Raw genomic sequence first — 25,158 nt, 5'->3', positions numbered from 1 at the left:
GACCTAATCACAAGACTACAGAATGCTTCTCCCTCCCTGACCCTTTACCACCATGTTATTTTGTTGTTGTTGTTATACATTTTCTAGCAGATGCTTTGCTTTTTAAAATTTTATTGAAGTATGGTTAATTTACAGTATTGTGTTAATTTATGTTTTACAGCAAAGTAAGTCAGTTATAGACTCTTTTTTATATTCTTTTCCATTATGGCTTATCACAGGATACTGAATATAGTTCCCTGTGCTCTAATGCAGGACCTTGCTGTTTATCCATCCTATATGTAACAGTTTGTATCTGCTAATCCCAAACTCCCAGCAATTCCCTCCCCCACACCCTTCTCCCTTAGCAACCGCAAGTCTGTTCTCTATGTCTGTACCATCACATTATGAAAGGCCTAATTACAAGAGTCCCCTTCACCCAGTATACTGTATGCCTAGTGACTAAGAACAAATTTAAGACATCCTAAAAGGTCAAAAAATACAGTTTGAAGAGACAGAGCCAGGATCAAAATCAGACTCAGATATTGGAATTACTAGGCACAGAATTAAAAACAATTATGATTAACATGCTAAGAGCTCTAATATATATAGTAGATAGTGTTTAGGAACAGACGGACAATATAAACAGAGATGGAAATCCTAAGAAAGAACCAAAAAAGAAATGCCAGAGATCAAAGACACCGAAACAGAAATGAAGAATGATGGATTTATTAGCAGACTGGAGATAGCTGATGTAAGAATATCTGAGCTTGAGGATACCTCAATAGAAAGCGCTAAGATTGAAAAGCAAAGAGAAAAAAGACCGGAAGGAAAACTGAACAGAATATCTACAAACTGTGTGACAACTACAAAAGGTTTAACACATATGTAATGGAAACAAAAGAAAGAGAGGAAAGAGAGAAAGGAACAGAATATTGAAAACAATATGTAGGACTTCCCTGGTGGTACAGTAAATAAGAATCCACCTGCCAATGCAGGGGACATGGGTTCAATTCCAGGTCTGGGAAGATTCCACATGCCCCAGAGCAACTAAGCCCGTGTGCCACAACCACTGAACCCGCATGCTCCAGGGCCATGAGCCCCAACTACCGAGCCCGTGTGCTGCAAGTGCTGAAGCCTGCATGCCTAGAGCCTGTGCTCCGCAACAAGAGAAGCCACCACAATGAAGCCTGTGCACTGCAACAAAGAGTAGCCCCTGCTGAAGGTGAAGGTGAAGTCGCTCAGTCGTGTCCGACTCTCTGTGACCCCGTGGACTGTAGCCTACCAGGCTTCTCCAGGCAAGAACACTGGAGTGGGTTACCATTTCCTTCTCCAGGGGATCTTCCCGACCCAGGGATCAAACTCGGGTCTCCTGCATTGTAGGCAGACACTTTAACCTCTGACCCACCAGGGAAGCCCAGGCCCTACTGCTCACAACTAAAGAAAAGCCCACATACAGCAACAAAGATCCAGTGCAACCAAAAAAAAAAAAGGAAGAAGAATATAAATAAGTAAAGAGAAAACATTTACTGAGAAAATTTCCTTAAATGACTGTCAGACACCACAGATCCAAGAAGTTCAAAGAACATCAAGTGGGATAAACACCAAAACACTTCGTACCCAGGCATATCATTTTCAAAATACAGGAAGTCAAAGAAGCAAGAGGAGAAAAAAAATCTTACCTGTAGCAGAACAAAGAATCGTATCTGACTTCTTAGAAACCATGAAAACAACAGAAAAGTAGAGTGAAATATTTGAAGTGTTGAAAGAAAAGATGCCTACCAACCTAGAATTTTGTACCTGTGAAATTATCCTCCAAAAGTGAAAGTGAAAGAAAAACTTTATCAGGCAAAGAGGACTCTTACAAGAATTAATAAATGATAAAGGGGTCAATATATGAGGAAGTAATAGAAATTATAAATATCTATGTATGTGGTTAATAAAAGAGCTTTTAGACAAATTAAATATAAACTGATAGAACTAAAAGAAGTAAATAAATGGTAATCATATATGGATACTTTCATTCCCATTTCTCAGTAACTAAAAGAACTAGTCATAAAAATCAGTAAGTATAGAAGAACTGAATGACATGATCAACCACTTTGTTCTAATCAACAGTCATAGATTATTATATCCAGTAACTGCAAAATATACATCTTCTTTTCAGGTGCATATGGAATGTACAAGACTGTGTTGCTGAGTCATAAAACAAACCTCAATAAATTCAAAGACTGCAACCTTACAGAACTTTAACTGTGTTACAAACCAGTCACAAAGCCTGGAAAGCCTCAAAAATATGAAAATTAAATAGCGCACCAGTACTGTTGCCTGGAAAATCCCACGGATGGAGGAGCCTGGTAGGCTGCAGTCCATGGGGTCGCTAAGAGTCATATACAACTGAGTGACTTCACTTTCACTTTCCATTTTCATGCATTGGAGGAGGAAATGGCAACCCAATCCAGTGTTCTTGCCTGGAGAATCCCATGGACAGAGAAGCCTGGTAGGCTGTGGTCCATGGGGTCACACAGAGTCGGACATGACTGAAGCGACTTAGCAGTAGCAAAGAATAAAATATGAGCACATTAGGTCAAAAATAAGTAAAAAGAAGAGTAGAAACCAAACAAACAAAACAGATAGAAAACTAATAAAGCCCAAAACTGATTCTTTAAACAGTTTTATGAATCTTTTCAAAGAGAAAATACAAATTATTAATTTAACAAAGGAAGAGACCTCACAATAGATACCATAGATATCAATGACTAAGAACCTAATGCCAATAAATTTGGCACGATACAATGAAACATATGTCTCAAAAAGCACAATGTACCAAACATGACACAAGATGAAATAAAGTTCTAAATAACTCATAAAGTATCCAAGAAATTTAACTTGTTATCAAAATCTTTCTCTGAAGAAAACACTAGGCTTTGATGATTTGTTTCACTGGAAAATTCTATCAAACACTGAAGGAGGGATGGGATGGGGAGGGAAATGGGAGGGATGTTCAAAAGGGAGGGGATATATGGCTGATTCAGGTTGAGGTTTGACAGAAAAAAAAAAAACAAAATTCTGTAAAGCAATTATCCTTCAATAAAAAAATAAATTAAAAAAATTTTAATAAAACTTTTCAAAAACGAAAACAAAAACAAAAACACTGAAGGAAGAACTCGTATCAATTTTATACAAACTCCTCAAAGATATAGAAAAAAAGGAATATTTCTCAACTCATTTCATAAGGCTAGCATAACTCTGTTACCAAAACCAGATAAAGACAGTACAAGAAAGTGACATATGGTATATTTCATGGATTACAGACACAAAAAACCTTAATAAAACACTAGCAAATTGAATCCGGCAATATATAAAGGTTATAATACATGATGATCAAGTAGAGTTTATCTCAGTAATGAAAACCATTTGGGAAAAAAAAAATCAATCAATACAACTATTTATAGAATAAAAAAGGAAAATTATAATAATCTTAAAAGATATAATAAAAGCACTGGATAACATTCAGTCATTTATTATAATAATAATAAAAGTCAGCAAACTAGGAACAGAAGGAAATGTCCTTAATGAGATAAAGGGTGTTTATGAGAAAACTATAACAACATATTTTATCACAAAAGACTGAATGCCTTCATCCAAGGCAAGGATGTCCTCTTTCACCAGTGTAGTAAGGCACAAGAAAATACAAGGCAGAAAGGCTGGAACAAATATAACTGTCCCCATTCAGAGAGGACACAATTATGCAAAAATCCTAAAGAACCAAAACCAGAAGAAAACAAAAACTACTAGAACTACAAATGAGTGTAACAAGCTCACAGATACAAGTTTGATATCAGAAACCAACTCTATTTCTTTATATTCACAAAAGAAAACTGAAATTAAAACTAAGGAAAAAACACCATCATAAAATACTTAGGAATAAATATGTAACAAAAGGTATGTACAACTTTTATATAAAAACTATAAGACAGTTAAAAGAGATTAAAGAAGACCTCAATAAATGGAGAGATAGAAGATGTTCATGGACTGGAAAACTCAGTATTGTTAAAATGTCAATTCTCCCCAAACTGGTCTATAGAGTCAATGCAGTCCCAATCTTAATCTCAGCAGTCTTTCTTAAAAATAAACACTGACAAGCTAATTCTAAAATTTATAAAATGCAAAGAATCTGAAATAGAGAAAAGAAACTTTAAAGAAGCAAAAATGGAATCAATACGAAGTTTACTACAAAGTTACAGTAATCAAGTTAATGTGGTTATTGGCATTAGAATAGCTGTATCAATGAATGGAATTGATCAGTATTTTGAAATAGACCCACACTCATATGGTCAAGAGGTCTTCGGTAAGGGAACAAAGCAATTTAATGTGAAAAGTAAAAAAATGGTGCTAGAACAACTGGATCCCCACAAGCAATAAGAAAGTGAAGCTCAATCCTTATACCTCAAACTTGATTTAAAAAATCAAGTTTTGAGACAGATCGCAGACCCAGATATAAAACCTAAAACTTCAAAGTTTATAGGAGAAAACTGAGAGAATATTTTTGTCACCTCGGAAAAGGCAGAAATTTCTTTAACACAAGAAACAATCCTCATAAAATTTAAAAGTTGGAAAGTTAAACCATTCAATTTAAAACTTCTGCCATCATAAGACAGCATACAGGCAAGTCACAGACTTGGAGGAGACACTCATAAAATCTGTCTCACAAAGGGCTTGTATCCAGAATACATAAACAACTCTAAAACTCAGTAATAAAAAGATAATGAAGCCAATAAAAAAAAAGACTTGAAGAAAAACTTCATTAGTTCAACGGGCAATGAACACATGTAAAATTGCACCAACATCATTAGTCATCAAAGAAAATTAAAACCATATTGAGATATCACTATATAGAACAGCTAAAGTTTAAAAGACTGACAAAATCAAATGTTGGTGAGAATATGGAGCAAGTGGAACACTACTGGCGGGAAAAAAAATTTTTTTTAGAAAAAGTTTTGACAGTTTCTTATTAAGTTCAAACATACTTGTCCTTTGATGCAGCAATTCTACTCCTGGGGTAGAATCCACTAACAATTAAATGTGTGTGTGTGTGCACGCAATTGCTCAGTCGTGTCAGACTCTTTGTGACCCCATGGACTGTGGCCCACCAGGTTCCTCTGTCCATGGAATTTTCCAGGCAAGTATACTGGAGTGGGTTGCCATTTCCTCCTTCAGGGAATCTTCCCAACCCAGGGATCAAATCCATGTCTCCTGCATCTCTTGCACTGGAGGCAGATTCTTTACAACTGAGCCACCAGGGAAGCCCAAAATTAAACATATGTCCACACAAAGACTTGTTTGCAAATAGTCATGGCCAGTAACTAATGGATCAGCTAAGAGTGTTCAGTCTATCAGAATAATAACAGTATAGACAGTCTATCAGAATAATAACAGTATAGAAAAGCTTATCTTACTGGTGTCTTCCCTGGTGGCCCACTGGTAAAGAATCTGCCTGCAATGTAGGAGACGTGGGTTTGAAATCCCATGGACAGAGGAGCCTGGGCAATTTGGGAATAAACAACCAACGACCAATGGTGTCTTAATATTCCTAAAGTGTGTCATAAAAAGCTGAAGACTTTTAATAGTGTAATATTTATTATTTGGTCTTTTATTTTTAAAAATTGCTTGGCTGTGCCATGCAACATGCTGGATCTTCATTCCCCAACCAGGACTGAACCTATGCCCCTTGCAGTGGAAGCTGAATTCCAACCAGTGGACCACCAGGGAGTTTCTTTATTGGTATTTTAAACACAGAGATTTAAAATAATAATGTTTAATACTTGAATAAGTTGCATTTAAATAATGTTGGCATAAGCTGATATGATTTATGAAACAAACTACCATTTTCCTTTCCTTTAAATATTTTAAATTTCTACCAAAAACCAGAATGAACTGATTAAAAAAAAGCCATAGAAGACTTATGATAACCTCAAACTGAAACAACTCAAATGTTTATCAGTAGAACAATGGATTATGGGCAATTAAAGTACATTCATACAATGGACAACTACTCAGCAATACAAGTGGAAACAATTTCTAATAATTATAGGATTCTAGATCAATCAGATATACATTATGCTGAGTAAAAGAAGCCAGGCACAAAGGAGTATGATTTCATTTTGATGAAGTTCTAGAATGGACAAAACTAATCTAAGGTGAAAATATCAGAATAGTGGTTACCTAGGGCTTGAAGTCCTTAACAAGGAAATTTTCAGTCAGATGGAAATGTTCTCTGCTTGACAGGATGTGAGTTACATGAGGTTAACTATTGTCAAAAATGTACAATTAAGATTTGTGCCTTTTGAAATATGTAAACTTTCCTCTAAGAAATAAAGAACTCAAATATGATATCATTAGGAAAATGTTGGTGATATAAATCCAAGTTTCCTTATCTAAAAGGATTACCCCACAGTAACCTATTCATACATCTACTATTCCCCAACAACTGGATAAAAGGCATACATGTAAAGTTGGTATTATGGCTATGGTATGAATATACCCCATGTATGGCTATGTTCAATCTTACACCAAATTGGTGCATAAAAAAAAAGTAAATAAAAATGACCATAAATATCCAAACCAAGAATACAAGATTCATTTTGGACAACCACAGAAATTCAACCTATCTAGGAGATATCAACTACCCACTTTCTGTTACTTTTCCAGGTTGGAGAGAGCAAAGTAGACAAGGGAAATTCCAGTACATTGAAGAACACAGTGATAATACCCAGCAATGAAATTCTGTTTCTACTAATAGGTATCTATCTTGAAAAACACTAAAATGTGTATAAAAAGAGATGTGTAGAAATAGGTACAGAATGTTCCCTGCAGCATGGTTTGCTACAGGATAAAAAAAAAATCCTAGAAATTGTCCATTTCTCATTTCATTAATAGGGCAAACAAATAAATCATGGCCTGGCCTTACTGTGGAAATACAGCAGTTAAAAGAATGAAGTAGATTTATATAAACTGACTGAGAAAGATCTCTAAGACAAATTGTTTCATGAAAAAAAGCCACATTTACAAATACACACAGCACAATTTTACTCATGTATCACATCCATATATTTTTTAAACTAACACAGCATTGATTTCAATCTCTGGACCACTCATGTTCTTAAAAAACAGTCTTAAAATAGAACTCTCCTAAAAAAAACATCCAAGTGTTCAAGTTTTTTAAAAAGCAAAAAATTGAACAAATTCTTCTTACTGAAAATAAGTGTTTCTTCCATATTAGAGTTCTATATTTCCAGAGAGAAAAGGAATGAAACCACCTCTTTCCCTCTGCCTAAGATATTTATTACTCATGGCTCAATAATGAATTTTAAGACTGAGTATTCGGCTTAAAAAATCTTACATATAAAAATTCCTTATAGTTCCCTAAGTGTTTTTCTATACTATACCTCTTTTTATCCTAACAATCCTGTGAGGAAGGAAAAATAACACCCAAACTCCAAAGATCACTGAAAACACTTCTAATGTTCATCCACTTTCAAGTCTGCATCTCTACCAGACACAGAAAAAAATACACTTCCTTGCCCTGTTTTGGAGTCAGAGGCCTTCTAACCAGTTCTAGGTAAAGGGATGTAGGCATGGTGGTCACTTTTGAGCCAGAGCAATTTATTTGCTGTGTAAGACCCTCCTATTTCCTTGCTCTGGTGACCCTTAAAAAAATATTAAGTTGACCAAGATGCCACATGGTATAAAGTAACTACTTAGAGCAGAGCCCCCACTCATCACCCCCACCAATCTGGTCACACAGTCTGAGTAATAAATGTATTTTGGGTATTTAAAGTCTCTGAGATGGTAAGTTTGTTGGTTATTTTTAACATAACCTCATCTATCATTACTGACAGACTCAATGTTTAAAAAAATTAAACAAGCAAAATTGTTCATAACAAAGAATCATAAAGTACTATCTGGAAACATGTACTAAGAATATTTCTAACTGATGGCAGCATAACTCCCAACTCCAAATTCTGGTTATCTGTAATATTTAAGCAGTAAGCTTTTAAATGTTAAATAAGAATGTTTTTAATTTAACTTTGCAACAAAAAACAATGGAATTAACTTAATGTTAAACTCATAAACCAAAATATGATTTCACATTTTACTAGTATTTTCTTTTTCTTAATGGTTATGAGATATCAAAATAAGTACTTATGATCAACATCACACTAACATGATTGTCCCTAATAACAATCATCTCTATTTAGAAAGAAATAACAAGTGCCACATTTGATTCCATTTTTCCTAATAGAGAACTAAGTATGAAAAAGTGAAAGTCAAAGTAGCTCAGTCGTGTCCCATTCCTTGGGACCCCATGGACAGTAGCCTGTCAGGCCCATCTGTCCATGGGGATTCTCCAGGCAAGAATACTGAAGTGGGTAGCCTTTCCCTTATCCAGGGGATCTTTCCAACCCAGGGATCGAACCCAGGTCTCCCGCATTGCAGGCGGATTCTTTACCGTTTGAGCCACCAGGGAAGCCCAACTAAGTATGCTGCTGCTGCTGCTGCTGCTAAGTTGCTTCAGTCGTGTCTGACTCTGTGCGACCCCACAGACGGCAGCCTACCAGGCTCTGCCATCCCTGGGATTCTCCAGGCAAGAACACTGGAGTGGGTTGCCATTCCCTTCTCTAATGCATGAAAGTGAAAAGTCAAAGTGAAGTCGCTCAGTCGTGTCCAACTCTTCTCGACCCCATGGACTGCAGCCTACCAGGCTCCTCCATCCATGGGATTTTCCAGGCAAGAATACTGGAGTGGGTTGCTACTGCCTTCTCCCAACTAAGTATAGACAAATATAAAAACTACTCTACTGTCTGAAAACAAATAGCTTTTCTGACATCACAGCGGCTTCAGCGAGATCATCTGAGATCTACACGATTTTAGAAATGATGAACAAATAACAGAAAAATTAACTTAATTTCCTTCACAGATTCATTTTAAAGACTCCTGAGTATCATTTTTTCTGGTTAAAGAAAATCTCCAACCTACAGACATAACTCACCTTTCTCCTAAAGGGTCTAGTTTAGAAACTCTCCCAGAATTCCAATAACCGTATTTCATCTTTCCAAATAACAGACTCCATGTCATCTTATCAAGGTACTGGGTTTCATGTACTACTTTAAACATAACACGTTCATCCTCAGACCCCATTTACCAAGAGTTTATTATGTACCAAATATTGCGGAAAGCACTATACAAAGGACCTCACTTACTTTCTTAACAACTGTGTGATAGAGAGTTTGGCTGACCTTTGGGGTTCCTAGGAAGAAACTCTAAATCCTTGAAATTTCCCATATATAGGAGTGTCTTTGTTATTCACGCTTCCACTCCACCCACATATCTGAAAGTTTACACTAATGAGGTAACTTTTTTTAAAATTTTATTTTATTTTTAATTGGCAGATAATTACTCTCTTCAAGAAAATTAAAGACACCAAGGGAACATTTCATGCAAAGATGGACACAATAAAGGACAGAAATGGTACAGAACTACCAGAAGCAGAAGATATTAAGAAGAGGTAGCAAGAACACACAGAACAACTATACAAAAGAGATCTTCATGACCCAGATAATCATGATGGTGTGATCACTCACCTAGAGCCAGACATCCTGGAATGTGAAGTCAAGTGGGCCTTAGGAATTATCTCTACGAACAAAGCTAGTGGAGGTGATGGAACTCCAGTTGAGCTATTTCAAATCCTAAGAGATGATGCTGTTAAAGTGCTGCACTCAATATGCCAACAAATTTGGAAAACTCAGCAGTGGCCACAGGACTGGAAAAGTTCAGTCTTCATTCTAATCCCAAAGAAAGGCAATGCCAAAGAATTTTCAAACTACAGCACAATTGCAGTCATCTCACACACTAGCAAAGTAATGCTCAAAATTCTCCAAGCCAGGCTTCAACAGTACATGAACTGTGAACTTCCAGATATTCAAGCTGGATTTAGAAAAGGCAGAGGAACCAGAAATCAAATTGCCAACATCTATTGCATCATCAAAAAAGCAAGAGAGTTCCAGAAAAACATCTACTTCTGCTTTATTGACTATACCAAAGCCTTTGACTGTGTGGATCACAACAAACTGTGGAAAATTCTTCAAGAGATAGGAATACCAGATCACCTGATCTGCCTCCTGAGAAATCAGTATGCAGGTCAAGAAGCAACAGTTAGAACTGGACATGGAACAGACTGGTTCCAAATCAGGACAGGAGTATATTGTCACCCTGCTTATTTAACTTATATGCAGAGTACATCAAGCGAAATGCCGTGTGGATGAGGCACAAGCTGGAATCAAGACTGCTGGGAGAAATATCAATAACCTCAGATATGCAGATAATAACACCCTCCTGGCAGAAAGCCAAGAGGAACTAAAGAACGTCTTGATAAAAGTGAAAGAAGCCAGTGAAAAAGTTGGCTTAAAACTCAACACTCAGAAAAGTAAGATTATGGCATCTGGTCCCATCACTCCATGGCAAACAGATGGGGAAACAATGGAAACAGTGAGATTTTATTTTGGGGGGCTCCAAAATCACTGCAGATGGTGACTGCAGCCATGAAATTAAAAGATGCTTGCTCCTTGGAAGAAAAGCTATGACCAATCTAGACAGCATATTAAAAAGCAGGGACATTACTTTGCCAACAAAGGTCCGTCTAGTCAAAGCTATGGTTTTTCCAGTAGTCATGTACAGATCTGAGAGTTGGACCATAAAGAAAGCTGAGCACCAAAGAATTGATGCTTTTAAATTGTGGTGTTGGAGAAGACTCTTGAGAGTCCCTTCGACTGCAAGGAGAACAAACCGGTCATTCTTAAAGGAAATCAGTCCTGAATATTCACTGGAAGGACTGATGCTGCAGCTGAAACTTCAATACTTTGGCCAGCTGATGTGAAGAACGGACTCACTGGAGAAGACCCTGATACTGGGCAAGATTGAAGGCAGGAGGAGAAGGGGACAACAGAGGATGAGACGGTTGTATGGCACAACCGACTCAATGAGCATGAGTTTGAGCAAGCTCTGGTACTTGGTGATGGACAGGGAAGCCTGGTATGCTGCAGTCCATGGGGATGCAAAGAGTCGAACACAACTGAGTGACTGAACTGAACTGAATTACTTTACAATGTGATGGCTTCTGCCATACATCAACATGAATAAGCCAAGGGCATACATATCCCCTCCCTCTTGAACCTCCCTCCCCATGCCACCCCTCTAGGTTGTCAAAGAGCGCAGGCAGAATTAAGTAACTCAGAGTGGAGGTTGGCCATACCAGAAAACTAACCACGTGATTAGAGCAAGTGAGTAGAGGGCCAATGTGATTAGAGGGCTAATACCATGTGACGACAGAGGATGAGATGGCTAGATGGTATCATCAACTCGATGGACATGAATTTGTGTGAACTCCAGGAGTTGGTGATGGACAGGGAGGCCTGGCGTGCTGAGATTCACGGGGTCACAGAGTCGGACACAATTGAGCGACTGAACTGAACTAAATCATGTGATTAGAGGACTGGGGCTTTCAGGCACAGCTCTGCCACTGGGAAGGGCAGTGGAATTGGAAACTGAGTCATGTGGGCAATGATTCAATAAACCAGTATTCAATATAAGAAACCCCAATAAAAACTCTGGACACCTAAGCTTGGGTGAGCTTCCCTGGTTGGCAATACTTTGTTGTCATGCAGTAAATGTGCTGGGAAGATAACAACATGTCCCTGAGAATTAGAAAACATTGCATTTGGAAATCTTGCCTTTTGGCTAGTTCAGATTTGTGTGTTTTTGCTATGATAAAACTTTAATCATAACTACAGCATTTCCCTGAGTTCTGTGAATTGTTCCAGTGATTATCCAACCTAAAATAATCTATGGAGATGCTTGAAATTTGTAACCAGCAGATCAGAATTGAGTGTGGCTCAGGAGGTCCCCAACTTTCAGTTGTACTTTAGACAATGTTGTAGAAGTCTGTGCTCATAACCTGGAGTTGGCCAACTTTAAGTAACAACAAAGTTTAGAAATATCCTCTAAGAGTCTGGTTCCAGCTTGAGTCCTAGGAGGCCATCATAATTATATCCTTCTCCCCCATTTCAGGGTACTTGTCTGTCCAAGTACAGGTTACTGCATACTGCTTTCTTTCTTCAACCATTCTGGGCATAAATGTCCCTGATAGCTCAGTTGGTTAAGAATTTACCTGCAATGCAGGAGACCCCAGTTCAATTCCTGGGTTGGGAAGATCTGCTAGAGAAGGGATAGGCTACCCACTCCAGTATTCTGGGGCTTCCCTTGTGGTTCAGCTGGTAAAGAATCCGCCTGCAATGTGGGAGACCTGGGTTTGATCCCTGGGTTGGAAAGATCCCCTGGAGAAGGGAAAGGCTAACCACTCCAGTATTTTGGCCTAGAGAATTTCATGGACTGTATAGTCCATGGGGTCGCAAAAAGTTGGACACAACTGAGACACTTTCACTTTCGTGACCCTTTAGATGATGTCATGAACATGGAAATTCTTACCCAAGGAACCTTCCTTTTCATTGATTCTATACATTCTCTAAATACACAGTTAGAATACCCATGATAGGTATGAATGGATTAACCTATACCTCCACACTCTAATGATTTTATATCTCAAAGACTCCAGCCTCTACCATACACATACAGGAAAACTCTTCTGAGATCATCCTGACTTGGTTTCACCAACAAATCCTACAGGCACACTTAATCTTCAAATATAGGCAAACAGCTTTTCAGTGCACCACTTTCACTGAGGGAATAAATACATTCCTCCTCCTGTCATCCCACCTCCACTTCTCCAAACCCCCAAAAAAGCCAATTCCATGATCACTGCTGAAAACAAGATTCTTTCTACTTCTTTTTCTTCTAGTCATGGAAGCTCTCAGAACTGTCAATTTAATCAAACCCTCCTTACAAAGCATTCAAACTAGCATCCAACCTGTTCTCCCCTGGGATGGCCCCATACACAGACACACATGGCATCATTAGAGAAGAGACAAAATATGCAAAGGAAGAAAACAATAAAGAATCCTGTGGTGCTGGACTAGAACCAGAGAGACCTACATACAGATACACAGATCCACGGACAGGGTTTGGGATTAGTGACATACCAACAGCAACAAGTAGACTTACTATCTTATTTCTGAACACTGATCTCTACTAAAAAGGAACAGGCTCCTTGGAGAAATGGTTGATTTCAGAACTAAGGCAGAGAAAAGTCCAAGATGTGTTCAGAACATCTTGTGTCAGAAAAAGGAAGTGCTCAAAGAATGATGGGGACATAAAAAACAACAAAGACAGCTTGAAGGCCTGTGTGTGCATGCTTAGTCACTCTGTTGTGTCTGACTATTTGCGACCCCATGGACTGCAGCCCGCCAGGCTCCTGTGTCCATGGGGATTCTCTAGGCAAGAATACTGGAGTGGGTAGCCTTTCCCTTCTCCAAGGGATCTTCCCAACCCAGGGATGGAATCCAGGTCTCCCACATTGCAGGCAGATTCTTTACTGTCTGAGCCACCAGGGAAACTGCCTGAAAGGCCTTCCACTGGTCAAATCTAGGACAATTTTGACCACCAGAATAATGGGACTCCATGAATACATACTGATACAAATAAAAAACTGAACATTTGGTAAGAAAGAGGATATTTAATATGTCTCAAAGTATCTCACCACCAAACATTTAGTGATTAGAGAGGGAAAAAGAGTAACTCCACAGCAGAGAAGCCTTGCAGAAATCAAGTGATCAAAGTTAAAGAGCTATTGAACCAAACTGGAACACTTTGGTTCAAACCTGGAACACTGAGAACATGTAATTTTTGTAATATTTCTGTGAAAGAAACAACCTGACTCTAACCATGAAGCATACAGACAAACCCAAATTGAGAGGCATTTGGTCTGTACTTGTCAAAAGTGTCCAGATCATGAAAGTCAAAGAAAAACCAATGCAACATTCCAAACTGAAGATTCAAAGACACGACATACAAATGCATGCTTTGGAACTGGATATTTTTGACACAAAGGATGTTATTGCAACAATTGGATCTCAGTTTCCTCATCTGTAAATCATGCGATTAAACTAGATCTACTTCTCCAAATACCAATAAGGGACTTAGGTTTCTGTATAGACAAACAAAAAACTAGATCTAACAGTCTTTCAATATATAAAAAGCTCTTGATTGGTATTCTAACCATAAAGAAAGACTGCAACAGACACCCAGAAGTTGTAACCAAAATTAAGTTGCATGGGAAAAAGTCTTAAAGAAAAAAATATAATACAATCAATACTGTATCCACACAATGGAATATTACCTAGCTATATGAGCCGATATGGACAGATGTCAATGGCAAGATTTTGTAGAGAAAGGAAAACTTAGCCCAGTATATCTAACATAGTCCCTTTTCTATGTATGTCTGCATATATATGTTTAAGATAGCCCCATATATGGCATGTATAGGCACAAAAAATTTCTGGAAGGATATATAAGAGTTTGTCAATAATGATTAGTTCTGAGAAACAGGAGAAGATAGTCCTAAAAGGAAACAGAGCACTTTCCTCTCCATCTTCTACCCCTGTACACTCAATTCTCAACAAGAAATATAAAGTCAACCTAGTAGTACTAAGTACATATAGTACCCAGACCATGGTTCCTAACATTCCCAACTAAAAGGAAACTCCCTGCATAAGTGGCTGATTGCATATATGGGTCAGAGTAAGTACAAAGTGAGGTGTGGACATCTTGTGCCAGAAAGCAAAGAAGCACCCAAAGACTATGAAAGGCATGTGAAAATGACCAAGAAGCTAGTGTGATGGGGCATTCAAAGGCCAAACATGGGGTAATTCGAACATCAAAAAGAACCACTCTATCAAGAAAAGCAAGAAAGTGATCATTACAAGAGTCAAGGTAGGGGTTAACTATGGAGGAGGAAGAAAGCACACTATGGGTCTCTGCAGTCCTGGTGATGCTCTATTTCTTGACCTGGAAAATAATATTTGTTTATAATAAGTTATTAAACCAAATATATTTGTTGTGTAGACTTACACACACACACACATTTATATAATATTTCATAATTTAAAAATTAAAATGTAAGGTTTCATGAAAAAAGTAAAAACAAGAAGGAAAGAAAGAAAATGGCAATATCTTACCTGCAAGAGTATGTAGGTTCTCCCACTTTAAAAACACGACCACAAAGATGAGAAGGTTTATTTGTTTGTTCAAGTTTGGAAAATCCCAACTCAGGATCTTCACCACAAAGGTACCATTCCATTGGTCCCAACAAAACTTGATGTGCCAACATGTCTTCTTTCTGTGGAAAAGGGTTGGGACCCCTGCAGTAGATTTTGGGTACATGGTGGGCCAAATGCTGGTATACTTCTCTAGTGAGGTCAGTTGCTTGCAGCCATTTCTTTAAAAAAAGAAAAAATAATTTTAAACAAAGTCAATAAACTGCAAATTTGAATAAATCTACTCTGTTTTCTTCTAGACACAAAAAATAATGACAAAAGAATCTTATAAACTGTTTTATTGACAACATTCATCACTGTATGCCTTTTCAAAAAGGGTAAAACGTTTAGATTTTAACTACAATAGCCAGTATCTTAGATTTCTACTTAAAGTGAAAGCAAAATCAACAGTGAAATGAGCCCATCTCCTCAAAATGACTCCTGAAGCAACCTTCTATGGGCAGTCCAGGAAAATAACCACAACAAATCATCTCAAAGATGCTAGCCATTGAGCCCATCTGACTTCCTTTCTAATTTCAACTGTTTTGCTCAAATGATACACTGATTGTGATTTGGATTCTCTTTTCAGTTTGCTGATAGCAAGAACATACAGTAAACAGGAACAGCCAATATACTAATTCTATTTCTCAATGATTAATAAATGACACCCCACAAGAGACTTTGTTTTAATGATTATGTTCTTTTCCCCCTGATCAACCTCTGCTTAAACCCTTTCTCCTTTGCTCTCCACGCTAAAAACATTTAAAAAAGCCACTGTTTCCTGTACCCAAACTTTCATGTCCTACTACCTGTGGTAATTCTACTTAGATATCTAACAGATGCTGCGATATTGTAATTTACAATAAGAAATACACTTTTGGTTTTCTCATTCCTAGCACAGAGTTCCTAAAACTCTTGAAATTTCCTAAGTATAAGTGAGATAAAGAAAGGAGTGTCTTTTGTTATTCAAAGCAAACCTCTTTCAATCAGACCTGAACTGCAGTTACTGAGGTGACTTTTGGAAAGCCCCTAAGGATGGGGAGCTGGTTGCCACAGGAACATGATTAGTAGGTGGGAACTTACAGCCTCCACCCCAACCAACTTCAGGGAAGGGAGAGGTGCTGGAGGTGAAGTTAATCACTCATGACCAATGATTTGATCATCACGCCTATGGAGGCATGAAGCCTCCATAAGAATCCCAAAGTGTTGAGGTTCAGCCACCTTCTTCCTTGATGAACAGGCAGAGGTGCTAACATGCCCAGAAAGGGCATGGAAGCTCCACATACCTTCCTCTGTTTCATTTGGTTATTCCTGAGTTGTATCATTTTATAATAAACAAGTAACCTAGTAAATAAACTGCTTCCTTGAGTTCTGGCAGCCACTGCAGCAAATTATTGAACCCAAAGAGGGGGTCACAGGAACCCCCCTCATTTGCAACATAAATTGTGGGTAACCCGAGGACCCCCTGCTTGTGAGTGGCATCTGAAGTAGTAATGGGGGCAGCTTTGTGGGACTGAGCCCTTAATCTTTGGGATCTGATGCTATCTCCAGGTGTATAACGTCAGAATTGACCAACTTGTAGGGCACCCAATTGGTGTCTGCTGAGAAGGAGAGAACTGCTTGATGTGGGAAAAACAATCCCCTACATTTGGTGGCTGGGAGTGTTGGTGTGAATGTAAAGAGAAACAGAAGAAACAGTTTTTCCTTTCAGACACCAACTCAATATGTCCAAAATTGAACTCATGATCTTCCACAACACAAAACCTCCTGCTATTTCCTCCATTTCCCTATTTTAAACTCCAGCATCTACCAGGTATTCAAACCAGAAAAAAAACACAGAAATCTTTCTTCCTTACTCCAACATTCAATTAATCATCATGTCTTGTCTATTAGGATTCCTCAACATCTGTTGAATCCATCCATTTCTTTCTCTCCATCCCTACTGGCAGTGCCCCCACTACCCTAGTCCAAACTGCCCAGAGCCATCAGACTGGTGCAACCATATTCTAACTGGTGATCCCCACTAGTTTGGCCCCTCTACAGTCCATTTTTCCAAACTCACTACCAGAGCATTTCTTGCAAAATGCCAATCTGATCGTGTCACTGTTTCCCCTTCTATTTAGGATCAAGTCAAGTCCACTGACACGGTTTACAAAGCCTGTGTCTTGTATTATACTTACTAGTCTCCTCCTCCTGACTGGCATTGCTCCTCTCTGCTTCCCAGGGCTATTTTCTACTCATTCTTCAGATCTCAGTTTATGTTTCACTTTCTCTAAGACGCCTTCTCTGCCCATTCCTTACCCTAATCTCCTGTTCCTCTACCCCACCCCCAACAACCCCCAAATCTATAACAGAACCAAGCCCCAGCAGGCATTTAGCAAAATCCATTAACCTAGTGACTATAAATATATCTGTACTACTGACTGTCACTTAACGTTGATATTACAGAAAGATGCTCCATGTGGCTTTTATGGAAGCATAAATAAAGCCAATCCAGGTGCAGGCTCTAAAAACCAAACCAAGTAAACCCTATAATAAGGCATCCATCAAACCACCTCCATTCTTTTCTCTTTCTATTTCCCTAAACCTTAAGATTTTTCCTCATATTCTGTCATTTATTTATTCCTGCCTCCCATACCAATTCCATCTACGTTTACTTGTCCTCCATATTTCCTTGTGTTAATTACAACCAACCTTTTCTGTCTCTAAACCAAATAAAAATTTGAAATCAGAAAACATGGAACAACTCACTTCTACAAAAATGCAGTTATCTGTTAACTCATAGGTCTCATGTTTACCTATAGACTACATTTATGTCTCAAATTACATCCTTGTTAAGAAAGAGTGCATTCAAGTGATGTCTAACACCATAAGACAAGAGTATAAGGTCTTCTAATGGCTATACTCCAATATAAAATAAAACATTAAAAAAAAAAAGAGTACAAGGTCTTCTTTTTAACTATTACTTGCATAATCTTCAGTCCACTTCTTTTTTTTGAAAAATAACTCCACAGAGAGATTTTAAATATTCATGAGGTAGTATATACTAACTTTCTAGTTAATTTCACACTTGAGAAAACTTTTCCTAAAAATGTAAAACTCTTGTTCATAAGATAAGGGCTGGATGGAAGTTTACAATTGAAAACAGTGAAAAAGTCTTTACCCCTGAAGTGAAACCCCTTTCCAAATGTAACTAATTTTGCTCTGTCTCCTTTTATTAAGTAGGAAAGAGACTAAATTACTCTTAAAACAGTACTTGCTGCTGCTAAGTCACTTCAGTCGTGTCCGTGTTCTTGCCTGGAAAACAGTACTTGGAGGGAGACAATCATTAAGATTTAAGAATTCGCCCCCAGGATCCTAGAAAACTATGCTTCAATTTTAATTTACAACATATTTAAAGGTTTTGTTTAACAGCGATTTTTTGTCTTATATTTTATGTTGCCATTTCTCTTAAAAGTTTACTTTTGCAGAATTTTGATTCAGGGAGGATAAAGGATGGTGCTTTGTAAAAGAAAATGTTGTCTGTGGCTCCAACAACACTGATGGGCTAAATATGTTCATAGATTTCTTAAACAAAAAATTCAGAAACTAATATCAGCTTCTGGCTAAGGAATAAAAAATCAGTCACCTTACTTAAAACACTTAATAAACAAAGCAAAGTACCTTTACATGGGAATTATATACCAGAGATATAGAATTAGTGACCAGCAACAGTATAGATTAGAAGAAAAAGCTGTGAAGTGAAAATGAGCAGGTGGAAAAAATTTCTGGCTGCATTTCAGAACAATGGTTCACATATTTCTCAAAAGAAAAAAATCTATAGCTTTTTGTATTAGTTCTCAGGAACATAAGCTAATTGTAACTATTTCTTCAACAGGAAAAATGACCAGATTCCCAATTCGGCTGCGTGTTAATCTGTCCTTATTTCAGACCATGTAACGTGCACATCACAGTAACAAGCACTACCTTATTAGAAGTCCTCCACAAGGGACGTGGAGAAACTGTCAACTCATTCCACTATAGTAAACATGTTATGACAATGCTTCTAGGCTCTCTCCTATTTTGAAAGCTAATTTTCAGCCTTGGGATGGAGAGCAAGTATAATAAACACAAAAATGAAAGAATCCCTTGGGGTTAGTTCTTTTAGCACAGTGAAAGTGAAAGTCGCTCAGGCATGTCTGAGTCTTTGGGACCCCATGGACTATACAGTCCCTGGAATTCTCCAGGCCAGAATATTGGAGTGGGTAGCCTTTCCCTTCTCCAGGGGATCTTCCCAACCCAGGAATTGAACCCAGGTTTCCCACATTGCAGGCGGATTCTTTTCCAGGTAAGCCACAAGGGAAGCTTGTATCACAGTATCTAACTATAATGCTTGCCAAATTAAAGCTGTATTCTTTAACCACATTTGGTTTTGCTTTTGAACAAGGATAATCAACATGTAAGTTAACTATAAAACAACAATCTAAAGCAACAATCACTAATGCTGAAACGGAGCTTTCAGGACTATATTAAGAAAAAATTAGAACCAAGAAAAATCTAACTTAAAAATAGGCAAAAGATCCGAATTGACACTTAAAAAAAATATAAACAAATACCCAAAAAGCTTATGAAAAGATGTTCAACATCATGAGTCACGAGGGAAATACAAATCAAAACTATGAAGAGATCCAACTTTACACCCAATGGAATGGCTATAATGAAAAAACAGACAACTAACAAGTGTTAACAAGGATGTGAAACCCACTGAAAACCGCATCTGCAGACAGGAAGGTAAAACGATGCAGTCATTTCTGCCTAGCAATTCCTGACCCAGCAATTCCTCTCCTGGGTATATGCCCAATAGAAACGAAAACATATGTTCCCACAAAAAAACTGTACACAAAAGTTCATACTAACACAATTCATAATCTCCCAAAAGTTGAACAACCCAAACAGCCATCAACTGATGAATGGATTAATAAAATATGGTATATCCACATAATGGACTATCATTTGGCAGTAAAAAGGAATGAAGTATTGAGGATACATGCTACAATAAGGACAAACCTTGAATACTTATGCTAAGCGAAAAGAAACCAGTCACAAAAGACAACATATTACATAACCCCATTTATATTAAATTTCCAGAAGAGACTAATCTATGGAAACAAAGAAACAGGTCAGCAGTGGCCTAGAGTCTGGGAGGTTAGGAGGAGTGTACAGCTAATGGATACAAGACTTCTTTTGGGAAGGTGATGAAAATGTTCTAAAATTGATTGTGGTGATGGCTGTACAACTCTGCATATACTAAAAACCACTGAACTGAACTGTAAGATATGTGAATTACATTGCAATATATAAAACTGCTGAAAATTTTAAGGTAAAAAGTAATCAATATAGATATAATACTCTACATAAAACTTCTGTAAGGAATACATAGTTCTTTCAGACTTGGGGAGAAACAATATATCCACTTCGGAGAAGGCAATGGCACCCCACTCCAGTACTTTTGCCTGGAAAATCCCATGGACGGAAGAGCCTGGTAGGCTGCAGTCCACGGGGTCGCTACAGTAGGATACGACTGAGCGACTATCACTTTCACTTTTCACTTTCATGCATTGGAGAAGGAAATGGCAACCCACTCCAGTGTTCTTGCCTGGGGAATCCCAGGGACAGGGAAGCCTGGTGGGCTGCCGTCTGTGGGGTCGCACAGAGTCGGACACGACTGAAGCGACTTAGCAGCAGCAGCAGCAAATCATCCACTTAAAGATATAATCCAATCTGTGGAGCATAAGATGTAGATAGACTCAAGAAGTGTTGCTGCTGCTGCTGCTGCTAAGTCGCTTCAGTCCTGTCCGACTGTGTGCGACTCCAAAGACGGCAGCCCACCTGGCTCTCCCGTCCCTGGGATTCTCCAGGCAAGAACACTGGAGTGGGTTGCCACTTCCTTCTCCAATGCGCAAAAGTGGAAAGTGAAAGTGATAGTCACTCAGTCGTGTCCGACTCTTAGCGACCCCATGGACTTCAGCCTACCAGGCTCCTCCATCCATGGGATTCTCCAGGCAAGAGTACTGGAGTGGGGTGCCATTGGGGAGTCATATATACTTGCACAACCGGGAGTTGGTGACGGAAAGGGAAGCCTGGTATGCTGCAGTCCACAGGGTCGCAGAGTCAGACACGACTGAGCGACTGAACTGAACTGAACATACTTGCAGAATCAACTCTACCAAAGGAAAGAGAAAACTAGAACACAGGGCCAGTCACTTTACTATCCTAAACTTGAAAGTACTGGAGTACTTTCATACTTCCGTGACGCATTCTAGTAAAGAATAGATGGGGTCACAAATAGTCCTTCCTCCTCATTCAAATAAGAAAAGCCAGTGTGTAAATACAGTGTGGGAAAGATGACACCAGTGCTTATTAAGTAATTTGAGACGGATGTGATCCCAACCAATTACCAGTTACAGAGGTCTAAAGGCTGCAGTAACTGTTTATTACTTGTTTATTCTCTCTAAAGTTTATTTTAACCTGAGAAAACTTTATTCATTTTAATTTGTGACAAAGGCTGGGCTGGAGCCGAAGCTGGAAGAATATTAAAGCATTATGCTGTTTTAACCAAATACAGACAATCAATGCTTCACAAAGTACGGGCAAATTATACTGCTTGAAGAATCCTGTATTTTACTACTAGCCTGAATCTTTAAGAAATTTTGTTGGCCTTCAGACTAAATTTTTTTCCATCTTATTATTCAGAAATCCATTTAAAAGGAAACAGAGCAAAACTAAAATGTAGCTCAGACTCTGATCTTCACAAACTCCAAGTCCAGAGTACTAAACTTTGATTGCATTTCCCTTAATCTCCCCCACTACATCTGACTGAGAATTTCACTATGCAGGGACTAGGAGCACTGGTCTCTAGCATTGGTTTTATAACTGTTTACTCAGGAAATCTCAACAAATTTGAGAAGCTCTCACTAAATAACTTGCACTTTTATTTAAAATTTTATTTCATATTGGAGTCTAGTTGATTACCAATGTTGTGTTAGTTTCAGGGGTACAACAGCTTGCACTTTTAGAACTAGGAAAATAGAGTACATAGCCTGTACCACTGGGTCACGGGCAAAACTCGGTGGAGTAAAAAAGAAAACGTCAGGTAAATAACAGGACAGATATCAACATGGATACTGACAGGACGACGTGGATAGGGAACAGCTGTTATCATCATTTTACTATTTACTTCAAACACAGCTTTCTTTTTTTTTTTCCCCAAATCTCTCGATAAATGAAAGGCAGATGGGGAAAATCCTTGGGTTGTTGCAATATTAAGCAGAAAGTAAATGAAAACTGAACTAAACAAGTTGGTTTAAAAACAAAGACGTATCGTTCAACAACGTGTTTCTTGAAACTTTTCACCTCTACTCCTGACATTTACTTCCCCTATGATCTAGTGCCCTCATCAATTCGCCCAAAATAACTCCTTACTAACCAACAGCCCCATAGTGCCCTACTACAATTTTGTTCCTAACATTCAGATTGTTGACTTGTGCTCAAAGGTCACTTCCTCCCTATTAGTTTTTTTAAATCAGAAGCACGAAAGGTGGGGCCTAAGCTGTTTTGGTCCATTCATAATCATTCTGGGCAATCTGTTCTAATGGGTGTTCCCTGTCCTTCTGGAGGAAAGATACCATCGAGTTTTTTTAATTGTTTTATAACTCTGCTACTTATATGAGCACATTCATACTACGGGTTCAGCACAAGACTGGCTTTGAATGCTTTAAGTTTGGGGCATTAACTGCTCTCACCATGCTGTGGCCACATTATTAGCTTCCATTTACTGACAGCCGCTCTCTCAAAGTTATATAACGTTTGTTCTCCGTCCAACTACCCCCAACTCCTAGACGAATTATTGTTTTAATCTCCCAGTCTCAACGACCACTTTCTCACACTCCATAAATGTGTCAAGACACTAACTCTTCGCACATTCACTAACGTCGACTGACCAAACCAGGGCAAAAAAGGAATGAAAAGGAGGGGTAAAGACGGAGAACAGTGTTGCTGGCATCTTTGGATGCCAAGGCCGGTGCCAGAAACAAAGTAAAGGCGGCAGGTTTCAAATGAGGAGGCAAGGCTCCGCTTATCTCCCTAAAAGGAATCAGGAAGACAAAGTATCCAAAAAACCAGGAAGCAGAGTTGGCACAGAGGGCAAAGGCCCTGTGCTGGGGGACTTACTGGGAGTGAGGGGGAAAGAAGGAATAATGGAAGAGCGAAAGGGAACGCGAGGGTGGCTGGTGCACCCAGCAGCGCTGCCGGCTACTTGTGGATAAAGAGGGACGGAGAGGGGCAGGATCTGGGGCCTCCCCGGGCCATTACCTACACGGCGAGGCCCCGCGCGCCGGGTCGTCACCCCAAGTCAGGGCCCGCCACCCAGGGATTCCCAGGAGTCGGTTCCTCCCCCGGGGCGCGGCCTGCCACGGCCGGACATCCTAGCCCCGGTCCAGGCACTCACCCCCGCGGTCTCCTCAGCTGAACATTCCAGCAAACTCCGGTCGAGGGCCTGCACCTCAGGCTCCAGCTCCGACGCCATTTTCCCTCCTTCGCCTCCCCAGCGCTGACGCCGCTACTGCCGCCCCGAGGGCAGCGGCCTCGCCACGGCCCGGGGCGGTGAGGTGGGGTGCAAAGTCACCACCCTGCCTGGGGCGGTCGGTCTTGAGCAGGAGTTCAGGTGGCTGCGGGTGGAGAAGACGAAGAGGAGGGCGAGGTGAGCCGGGCAGAAGGGACAGCGTCTCCTGCGCTCCCTCCCGGGCTCTGCGCCCAAGAGTCAAGTCACCGCCTCGTCCCTGCCTCGGGGAAGGACACAGAAAACATCGGACCTGGCACTCTAGCCCGTTTCTACAGCGTCCGGCACCGTGAAAGGGGCAATAACACCCCAAAGAGGAAGCAGAGCACTCTGGGAGTTGTAGTCGTCCTCCGTAAGGCCAGGGAAAAGGTGGAACCCTTACAAGGAACCCATCCTCCCACCCAGGATGGCATTGTGGGAGTTGTAGTCCCTTCGTCTCCTAAGAGCTTGGAGAAATGGCAGATGAGCGGGCGGGGCTTTTCTGCACAGCTAGAATCGTGGGAAGAGACCACCTGGGAAGAGGCAGAAGCGCGAGATACTGTGTGGTACTGTAGCTTTATCCCTCAACACCGTTTGTTCATTTTTGTATCCCAGAGCTTAGAACGGTGCCTGGCACGTGGTAGAACTCAAATGCTTTTCAAAGCCTGGAGTGGGTACGAATTCAAATACTTGTCAAACGAATAAACGTTCCTATAGTTACATTTCTATAGTGTTTATGGCCCTGTCATCCATCAACACTGGTAACGAAGGTGTACATCCCCCAGGATTTTGAAGGTTTTTAAAACATGTTAAACTGGTGTGAAAGGAAACATTTCAAGTGATTTAGTTATGACCAATTATTAAAATTTATTACAAATCTTGTTGCAAAGGAGGAGTCTACTGAGCCAATTCAAAGATTTACTCTTGATCAGGACGTTTTATAGAAATAGATAATCATTGTTAGGTTGGACACAAAAGGAAATTATGTTTCGGTAGAGGTGATTAGACTCTTGACTGACAGGTGGGTGGGTTTCTTAGAACAAGTCTTCAGTTCCTTTAGAGTTCGTCAGAAAATTGCTTAACACGTTGTATTAGGTATGAGCTTTATTCCCACAAAGAAATTGTGAATTACATTAGGCAAAAAAAGTTCTGATGGAATCCAGGTTTGGGAAATTTTTTTTTTGCTGGGTGTTAGTGTTGTTGACAAAACTATAATATTACCCAAGTTTTTTCTTTTAAAGAAATAAAAATTAAAAAAAAAAAAAGAAATAAAAATTACTCATAATCCCACAGTCCAAATAAGCTTTGTTATCGCTTTAAAAAATGAAACTAATATATGTA

At 39.2% G+C, this 25,158-nt stretch overlaps 1 protein-coding gene across 9 annotated transcripts in view; it reads right to left on the bottom strand.

The window, feature by feature from the left end:
- UBR2 (ubiquitin protein ligase E3 component n-recognin 2) overlaps window positions 1–24,185 on the bottom strand; it is a 108,406-nt gene extending 84,221 nt beyond the window's left edge. For 2 of the 9 annotated variants that reach the window (XM_027525094.1, XM_027525097.1), the window contains exons 1-2: window positions 23,728–24,137; window positions 15,165–15,424 (exon numbers count right to left, since the gene is read on the bottom strand). In XM_027525094.1, coding sequence (XP_027380895.1) covers window positions 15,165–15,424; window positions 23,728–23,805 — 338 coding nt within the window. In that variant the 5' untranslated portion in view covers window positions 23,806–24,137. Of the gene's footprint in view, window positions 1–15,164; window positions 15,425–23,727 lie in introns of all 9 variants that reach the window. The other 7 variants (XM_027525096.1, XM_027525095.1, XM_027525102.1 and 4 more) reach the window with 7 other exon arrangements.
- Between the last annotated feature and the right edge of the window lie 973 nt (window positions 24,186–25,158).

This window comes from Bos indicus x Bos taurus, chromosome 23 (genome assembly GCF_003369695.1).
Source record: "Bos indicus x Bos taurus breed Angus x Brahman F1 hybrid chromosome 23, Bos_hybrid_MaternalHap_v2.0, whole genome shotgun sequence".
NCBI lineage: Eukaryota > Metazoa > Chordata > Mammalia > Artiodactyla > Bovidae > Bos > Bos indicus x Bos taurus.
The sequence above is the reverse complement of the archived record's forward strand: the minus strand, read 5'-3'. Positions and strand labels throughout refer to the sequence as shown.